Raw genomic sequence first — 9,306 nt, 5'->3', positions numbered from 1 at the left:
GGGAGAAAACACAAGATATCAGATTGTCAGCTAACAACATTGAGTCCTGGTTTCAGGATAAAGTTTGAAAAGTTAAACTGGTTTCCTTTATTTGAATCAATCCATCTCTGAAATGGTATTCCACTTTCCCCATCATTATAGTTTTCTCCAATAAATCATGTTATCTCGTGATTTAATAAAGGAAATTATGGCCTTCAGTTTGGAAAACCTGGCATAGGCTATTGATGATGAGGGTTCTTGGAGATCTGTCACTTATAGGATTGCCAAAAGCCACCCTGATGGCAAAAACAACTACAACAACATAAAGTTGATAACTTCAACATTATATTCTAGAGAACAACTTTTCTACTAAACAGCTTCCCTAATGATACTTTTACTTCTTTATTTCTCAGGCTATATATGATAGGGTTGAACATAGGCACTACAATTATATAGAACAAGGAAAACAATTTGTTAATCTCCATAGTCTCCTTTGACCTGGGACTCAAGTAAACAATACTTGCCGAGCCATAGAAAAGAGATACCACAGTGAGGTGTGAGGAACAAGTGGAAAACACTTTCTTCTGACCATCCACAGAAGGCATCTTCAGAATAGCAGAGATAATTTTCACATATGACATAAGTATAAGGAAAAACGGAATGATTAGAAAAAGTATGCCAGCTGCAAACACAAATACTTTACTTTTGTAAGTGTCAGCACAAGCCAAATCAAGCAAAGGGGGGACATCACAGAAAAAGTTGTTGATTTCATGAGAGGCACAGAATGGCAAGGAAAACACCATGTATATATGCCCTGCATGCATAGGTATGTTGACAGTCAGTGACCCAGTAATCAGTCCTACACATAATGGTTTCTTCATAATGATCTTGTAGTGCAAGGGATGACATATAGCCACATAGCGGTCATAAGCCATCGCAGCCAGTAGCAAGCACTCAGTCCCTCCTAGTAAAAGCATGAAGTAGATCTGGACAGCACAACCAATGAAGGATATGGTCTGATCTTCCACTACTAAATTGACCAGTATCTTTGGGATAGTGACTGAGGTATAGCAAATCTCCAGAAAAGAGAGACTCTTCAAAAAGAAATACATAGGATTGTCAAGGGCAGGGTCAGTTCCCGTAACATAAATGATCAGTCCATTTCCTAATATGATGCCTGCATAAATGAAGAAGAACAGAGCAAAGAGCAAACCTTGCAGATTGAGAAGCTCTGAGTATCCCAGGAGAGTAAAGCCAGAAAACGCAGTGAAATTTCCCTTGATCATGTTTGGCTCAAATTTATCTACAGAGAAAGCAATAGCAAAGAAGACAAGTTATTCAACTCATAGAAAATTGTTATACAGACAACCAACCCTTCATCCACCCATTTCTGTTATGGAACATATTCATTCCCTTCTGGGTGAATATTCCTTGCCCCCTCTTTGTTTTTGGCTAGATAAAATGAAGACAATGTTGTTGAGAAGGCATTTTCCATCAGTGATGGTATTTTAAACTGATTCTTCTTCACTGGCCAGGTTGATTTTTTTTATTAGTTTAAATTGTTTTGTTTAATTGTTGATGGTTTCCTTTCAATTGTTGATGGTTTCCATGAGTTTCAAATGTTGCTGGCCAACTTTAATACCACTTTATTAAGTGTAAGGCAATATTCTGAAATATGCTACTTCAGATGCTACTAAAATAGTCATTATGACGTAAACTAATATATAGAAATATTCTCATTATGTCTAAAGTGACATAGAACCCAAACAGACAGGCCAAAATGAAGCTGCTTCAGGTCACTTTGGAGGTACGCTGCTTAAATGATGCATGTGTCCTAAGAGACCGAAAGCTATGCCAAAGCCACGCTCCAGACCTAAGAACTGGAGTGCAGCTTTGGCACAGCTTCTGGCCTCTTAAGATGCATTTAAACAGCATACCTCCAAAGTGACCCAAAGCAGCTTTATTTTGGCCTGTCTGTTCGGGCCCATACTCTCTGATGAAGTAGTTCCATGTTTCAACTATCCTGAATCTCACACTCATGCACTGACTGATCCTGGTTCTGATATTATGAAAGGGGGACACTTTTGGTCGTTTCCCCCTCACTCTAGCATGTCACCTTCATATAATAATAATAATAATTTATTTGTGTTTCCCCGCCTCTCCCAAAGGATCGAAGCGGGTTACAGACTACTAAAATCAATACATACAATGCAATACAATACACTATAAAAACACAAAATGGTACATCTATACAAACATCAGTCTTTGCACTTTATACTTATACTGAAGACAATAACCCTTCTATGCTTCTTCATTCATTTTAGAGTAATCCTTTTGGATTTCTTTCTTTCCTCTTTTCGCTTTGCCACTCTAAATAATTTTACATCATCTGACAACTTGGCCATCTATTGCTCACCCTTAGTTCCAGATCATTTACAAAGTTTAAAAACATAGATTTCTTCCTCCCCACTTACATTCTCAGACCATTGTGCAAACTGTTCATGTATATTGTGTGCTAGGGATGTATGAATCTACAAAGACCAGCTTTGTTAAACTTTTCCAACGGAAAGTAAATTTCAGTTTGCATTTAAATATGCTTGCAGTAAAACATAGTAAAGGAAAAGCTCCATGAAAGCATATATGCATTTTTGTTCATGTATTCCCTCACATACGTATTTTTATATCCACTTTTCTAGTGTGCACAAGTTTTGCAAACACTTTCCTCTTATATAATTCATTTCTCTGTGTGCTTTGCTTTAACATATACATGGTGGAAAGTATTTTCTTAAAAAAATACAGAAAAGAGAAATCAGGAAAATGAAGGATTTATAAAATCAGAAGGATCAAATCTGATAGAATTACAGAAAATTAGGATTCCTCTGGCTGTGTCTTGGAGCATAATCCAATGCACAGCAGTAATAGAAAGTTTGTTATGTCTACTGGGTAGACATATGTGGGACTGTACTTTCCATTTTCCCTTTTGTACTCTATTTTCTCCATATCATTTTAACCATGCACATGAGTGAATCAAACATGCAGAGTGGGAAAAGTATGGAACTGCGACAAGCTATGAACAATCTGCTTACAAAAGGAAATTATAGATTTTCTTAAGCCAGAATTTGAGAGGGAAAGATACACATGGCAGAGTGAACACAGAAAACTATAAATGAAAAGAACAGTAGGAATCTACTCAGCCAATTGCATGCACATAAAAAATAGAAGCAAAAAAATGCAACTGTACAGATAGAGAGATCAAAACTGAGATCAAAACTGATATTTTACCAGTGTAGTGAAAGAAGAGATGCATTCAGCCTTTTAGATTTACTTTACATAAGAATACATTGGTCTGTTGTCAGCATTCTCTTGTTCTCAATACTGGAAGGAAACTGTCTCATTCTGAAAGTACCAGTAGCCACTTATGTATCTGAATGCACTGAACAGAGCTTCTTCGGTTTATTCCCAAAGGCTGTTGTTAAAACTAAAGTAATTGTTAAAATTAATTTTATACATTAGAGGCAATGGCATATTTGTATTTGCCCCTGGGAGATTGTTTTACTAGTAACTGACCTTTGCTCCCTTTCCCTCCACATTAAACTTTGACAGACAGTTGTTTAAACAATTTTCTCTGATCCTTTGGTCTGACGATATGAGTGTTTGTGAAATAGGTTGCCCCAAAGTAAGGTGTCTAGAGTCAGCCGCAGCCTTGCATAGTATTAGAGAACTCTCTTAGGTTGGTAGAACAGTGACTAGTAATTCCTTCATTACCCCCTGCTCTGTCCCTTAAAAGATAGGCCTGTGAATGCCATAAAGTCAAACTGGATTATTTCTGCCATGCGGATGCAGCCTGTCTATAGGCAGGACATATTTTTCCCTTGCAAAATTGAATCGCTGTATCTTTTCTACCTCCCCACTCTTGATCATGAAATGTAACCTACAAAAATCAGTGGATACCTCAAGAGCCAAACATCCCAAATACAATCTGGAGTTTTAATGATCAGATATCTAAAAAGAATACTCTTCTTTGCACCTCTCTTATTTTAACTCTATAATTAAAAAGCGTTAGGTTAAAAAAAGCAGGGAGGGGAGAGGAAGGTGGGAGAGAAACACCACAAAAGAAAGAAACGATTATGGATTTGAGGAAAACCTTGTATTTAATTATTCAGGAGCCTAGCACTGTATGAGTGATACCCTAAAATTGCAAAGGGGTTCATTCCAGCCATTCCATAATATGAAATCATATTATGTAATCATTTCATATTATACACAAGATAGAAGTGGAAATAGAGTATTCTCAGTAGAGGAGAAGTTATTGAAGGTAGTAAAAATGTGCCCTCATCTCCCAGAAAGATTCAAAACACTTTCCTCCCAAATAGGACCATGGTGGGAGTTCACTTGACTTTAATGCCTAAAAATTCATGACATTCTGAATGGGCCTAAATAATATGATAAAATAATTATATATTATACAATGATATACAATAGGAAGCAGCTATGAAAGGACTGGGCTGCTTAAGAACTTTTGCCTACTATGTAAACAGCCCATTCTTGTCTCTATTCCCATTCCAATCCAATATGTCCCCCCCCCCCTTAGATCCAAAGCACACTACAGAAATAATCCCGTTTGAGACCACTTTAACTGCCCTGGCTTACTGCTAGGGAATTCTGGGAACTATAGTATTGTGAGACATTTGGCTTTCTCTGTCAGAGAGCTTTGGTGCCACAATAAACTACAATTCCCAGGATCCCCTGACACTGAGCCAGGGCAGTTAAAGTGGTCTTAAACTGGAGTATTTCTGCATTGTGTTTTGGACCCTAGACTTACCTGTTCTTCTGCTCCACACATTCAACTATCCTGATCTGATCTGGGTTCCCAAAAATATTACTCTCCCCATCCCTCCACTCTGTTGTCTTCCCAGATAAATCACACAGACTATGCTTCCAAGCAACACAACCACATGAGGCATTCTATCCAGTTTTAATGTTTATTCTCTTCCACTTGTCTTCTCCTGACAATGAATGAGATTCAAAATGAAACCAATCGGAAAAAGTAATTGCTGTTACCAATATGCTAAAAACAGTGCAAAGATGGCTCCTTAGCCGGAAAGCTGGAAATCAGTGGGGAAACTGTCCAGCCCAAAGTTTCAAGTGATTTCCCATACAAAGCCTGTGAGTTTTTCTTGAAAGAAGGTGACTGACTTCACTCTAAGAGTTAGTGAATGGACAAGTGACCGTGAAATGAAATCCAGAAGTGCCCCAGAAGTGGCAGCTCTTTAAAGTAAAATTCCTCTCATCCAGAGAGATGCAGCAAGCTTTTTTATTTTATTTTATTGATATTTAACAATAAATAATACAGTCTCAGTATTACTACAATTCATCTCCTTGTTACAAACAATCCACTCCCTTCCCATCCAAAATCTGACTTGGTCATTAGGTGGTTTAAATTTACCATTGACACAAAAAGTAACAAATGGTTTCCAAAAATTTTTCTTTCATATCTCCTTTTGCCAGTATTAATGTATAGGTTAACATCTTTGATAGGGCTATGGTCAATATCCTATTTAGCCAATTATTAATTGACAAATTCTCTAATGTTTTCCCATGTTTTGACAATTTCCACTCTTGCTACACATAACTTATATGAGGTCTTTATGAGATAGATCCTTATTCTCCCTTTCAAATTGAGATATCATTAGTAATGGTCCTCTAAAATAGATTTCCTTCCACTATTTCACTTATCCATGAAAGAAATTTTCCCCAGAATCTTTACATCTTTGAGCATAATAGCCACAGATAACTCTAATCCCCTATTTCTCCACACAAGATAACTAGTGATTGTGACCAATACCAAATGTGTATTGGAATGCTTAAAACGAACTGGCTGAAATATGTAAATCTAGAAATGACAAAATGTTAATTGATCTATTGACCAGAAGAAACAGCTACTGACCCTAACCAAAACAAGAGCTCAGCGATCATGACAAGATCAGTTGCTGCAACAATGAATAAAAAGGAGAAAGGATTTTAACAGCACCTTTAACACTAACTTTTTTTTATTTTAGCATGAGATTTTGTGGATGCAAACCGACTTCTTCAGCTGTAGTACAAAGTGATAAAGATTTCAGTTATAAATCATGTTTATACATCTGTAGGAGTTGGACAAAATACAATAGAAAGATGCCAGAAAGATGGCTGGGCAAGGTGATAAAGGTCTGTCAAATGCTTATAGTGCTTAGTTAGTGTTGATGTGTGAAAGCAAGAGATCAACTTACAAAAAGTCATTTCGCCTAGGTTCAAAAGTCTCTCTGAGAAGATTCATTCTGATAAATGTTCATCAATGAGAATTTTTGTATTACAATGTGTAGTACTCCATAAAGCCATTGTCTTTGCTCATATCTTTGATAATGGGTTGGAATTTGTGAATATAATTTGATTCAGCTATTCCTCTTTCTTGTTTTCCTTTGCAATTTCCTTGTTCAAGGTCTATGACCTGTAAATCCCTTACTGAATATCCAGGGAGCTTGAAATGTTCTGCAACTGTTTTTCAAGTATTGCCAAACCATTTGCAGGACGTTGTAGCCTTTACAATTCAGGAGCATGGAAAGGGAGCTATGGTGATAGGAAAGTCCATTTTTGCCAATCCTGTTATACAAACATGAATCCAAACCTTCAGTTCAAAGCTTTTCAATGTGAGAAGGGGGACATCCCATTGTGAATGAAGAATCTGACATTCTACAGAACCATTTTCCTTCTAAACAGCTTTCCTAGTGATACTTTTACTTCTTTATTTCTCAAGCTATATATGATGGGATTGAACATGGGCACTACAATGATATAGAACAAGGAACACAATTTATTAATCTCCACTGATTCCTTTGACCTAGGACTCAAGTAGACAATAGTTGCTGAGCCATAGAAAAGACATACCACAGTGAGATGTGAGGAGCACGTGGAAAACACTTTCTTCCGACCATCCACAGAAGAGATCTTCAAAATAGCTGAGATTATTTTCAAGTAAGATACAAGAATAAGTGAAAATGGGATGATTAGGAGAAACAGGGCAGCTGCAAATATAATTACTTGATTGATGTAGGTGTCAGTACAAGCCAACTCTAGCAAAGGGGGTATATCACAGAATAAGTTGTTGATTTCATGGGAGTCACAAAAGGGTAAAGTAAACAGCAGGTATAGCTGTCCCGCATGCATAGGTATATTGAGAGTCAATGACAGACTAAGCAGTCCTAAACATAGTTGCCTGTTCATGATGGCCTTATAGTACAAGGGGTGACATATTGCCACATAGCGGTCATAAGCCATCGCAGCCAGCAGCAAGCACTCAGTCCCTCCTAGTAAAAGCATAAAGAAAATCTGGACAGCACAGCCAATGAAAGAAATTGTCTGGTTTTCCACCACTAAATTAGCCATTATCTTTGGAATAGTGACTGTGGTATAACAGATCTCCAGAAAGGAAAGACTCTTCAAAAAGAAGTACATAGGATTGTCAAGGGCAGGGTCAGTTAATGTAACATATATGATCAGTCCATTTCCTATTATGATCCCTATATAGATGGACAAGAACAGAGCAAAGAGCAAACCTTGCAGATCGAGGAGCTCTGAGTATCCCAGAAGAATGAAACCAGAAAAGGTGGTGTGATTTTCTTTGACCATATTTGGCTGCAATGTATCTAAAAATACAGCAATGACAGAGAAGACAGGTCAGTCAGCCCAAAGAAAAATTAATAGAGATTTCCCCTCTTCATTCTATAGTTCTGCTAGGGTTTCAAGGGGCCCATACAGACAGGCCAAAATAAAGCTGCTTTGGGTCATTTTGGAGGTATGCTGTTTAAATTATGCATGTGTCCTAAGAGTCCGGAAGCCATGCCAAAGCCAAGCTCCAGACTGGAACGGGGTTTTGGTGTGGCATCTGGACTCTTAGGACACATGCATCATTTAAACAACGTACCTCCAAAGTGACCCAAAGCAGCTTTATTTTGGCCTGTCTGTATGGGGCCATCATTACTTATTCATCCCTGTACTATAGAAACTGAAGCACAAATCTTTTTGTGCATGCAAACAAGGAAGGACACCAGGTGCTTTTAGATTCATAACAGAGTTCTTTTAAATAAACGAATTATTTCATATTGCATTTCCATACAATTGCATATGAACTCAAATTCAGTAAAATGGTTTTTTTAAAAAAAAAATTAAAAGGTGCATACATTTTTGTCACATATTCCCTTGCAGAAGTATTTTTCCATGCATTTTACCTAGTGGGAACAACTTTTGCAAATACATTTCCATTTACATAATTAATGTCTATGTGTGTTTGGCTTTGAGAAACACATTGTTGAATGCATTAAATTACAAATCAGATCAGAAAGTGGAGATTTTTGGCATACAAGTGCATTTTTTGTAGCCTCAGAAAGGCTAAATTTTGCAGTGAGATACAAAAATTACAGACAAATAGGATTCAGCATGCTGTGTCTTGGATTGTAATCCAAATTCACAGTTTGATATGTTTATTAAAGAGACATGTTAAGGAATGGTGTGTAAAAGATAGCCTTTTTGTAATGCATTTTCCTCACATCATTTTATCCATGCACAGTGATGATGAGTGGAAGAAATATGAAAATGAAAACTGAACAGGCTACGTACAGTCAGATCAAAGAAGGAATTCATAGATTTTCTTAAAATGCTCTTTGTTTGGGGGGAAGGAGAGAAATACACAAGGCAGAATAAACCCACAGAATTATACATGAAAAGAACAGTAGAAATCTACTCTACCAAATAAAATGCACACGCACAAAAAGAGACGAGAAATGAAAAAGTCTCATGTTAATTGAAAGCCTTTTTTAAATTCAAATAATATTAAATTGAAAGTAAAAATCTATCAGATCCATTGGATCTTGGGTCAGCCCTGATGAGAGATTGCCAACAAATACCAGGTGCTGCAGGATAAATTTCAGAGGAAGGAACTGGCAAAACCACCTTGAGTTTTCCTCAGACACTAAGTAGAACAAAAGTAATGTCATCCTACCTGGGCAGTGAATGAAGAGATGTACTTCAGCATTTTAGACTGACTTCCTACAAGAATGCATTTCTCTGTTGTCTCTGTTCTCTTGTTCTCAATGCTAGAAGGAAACTCTCATTCTGAAAGTACTTACTACCAGCAGCCACTCACATATTTGCATGCACTGAACAGAGCTTGCTCAGCTTACTCCCAAGGGGTGATATGTAAGAAGAATATAATTGTTAAAATAAATGTAGGTAATGACATATTTGTATACAAATATATATTTCCAATACAATGCTTGTCATTCTCTAGGGAGG

The 9,306-nt window shown here is 37.1% G+C and overlaps 2 protein-coding genes across 2 annotated transcripts; both read right to left on the bottom strand.

The window, feature by feature from the left end:
• Positions 1 to 329: 329 nt before the first annotated feature.
• Positions 330 to 3,344, bottom strand: LOC149303375 (olfactory receptor 10AG1-like). Its single transcript, XM_089480294.1, has 2 exons — positions 3,262 to 3,344; positions 330 to 1,282 (listed from the first exon to the last, which is right to left on the bottom strand). Exons 1-2 carry the CDS (start codon positions 3,284 to 3,286, stop codon positions 330 to 332), a joined length of 978 nt encoding a protein of 325 aa, XP_089336420.1. The 5' UTR covers positions 3,287 to 3,344.
• A 3,364-nt stretch (positions 3,345 to 6,708) lies between these two features.
• Positions 6,709 to 7,960, bottom strand: LOC149303374 (olfactory receptor 10AG1-like). Its single transcript, XM_089480465.1, has 2 exons — positions 7,922 to 7,960; positions 6,709 to 7,650 (listed from the first exon to the last, which is right to left on the bottom strand). The coding sequence occupies exon 2, from the start codon at positions 7,642 to 7,644 to the stop codon at positions 6,709 to 6,711; it is 936 nt and encodes a 311-aa protein (XP_089336591.1). The 5' UTR covers positions 7,645 to 7,650; positions 7,922 to 7,960.
• Positions 7,961 to 9,306: the final 1,346 nt, after the last annotated feature.

The sequence above is a fragment of the Sceloporus occidentalis genome, unplaced genomic scaffold (genome assembly GCF_023333645.1).
Source record: "Sceloporus occidentalis isolate IW3139 unplaced genomic scaffold, rSceOcc1.0.p SCAF_14, whole genome shotgun sequence".
NCBI classification, from domain to species: domain Eukaryota; kingdom Metazoa; phylum Chordata; class Lepidosauria; order Squamata; family Phrynosomatidae; genus Sceloporus; species Sceloporus occidentalis.
Note: the sequence above shows the minus strand (reverse complement) of the source record. Positions and strands in the feature narration are given on the sequence as shown.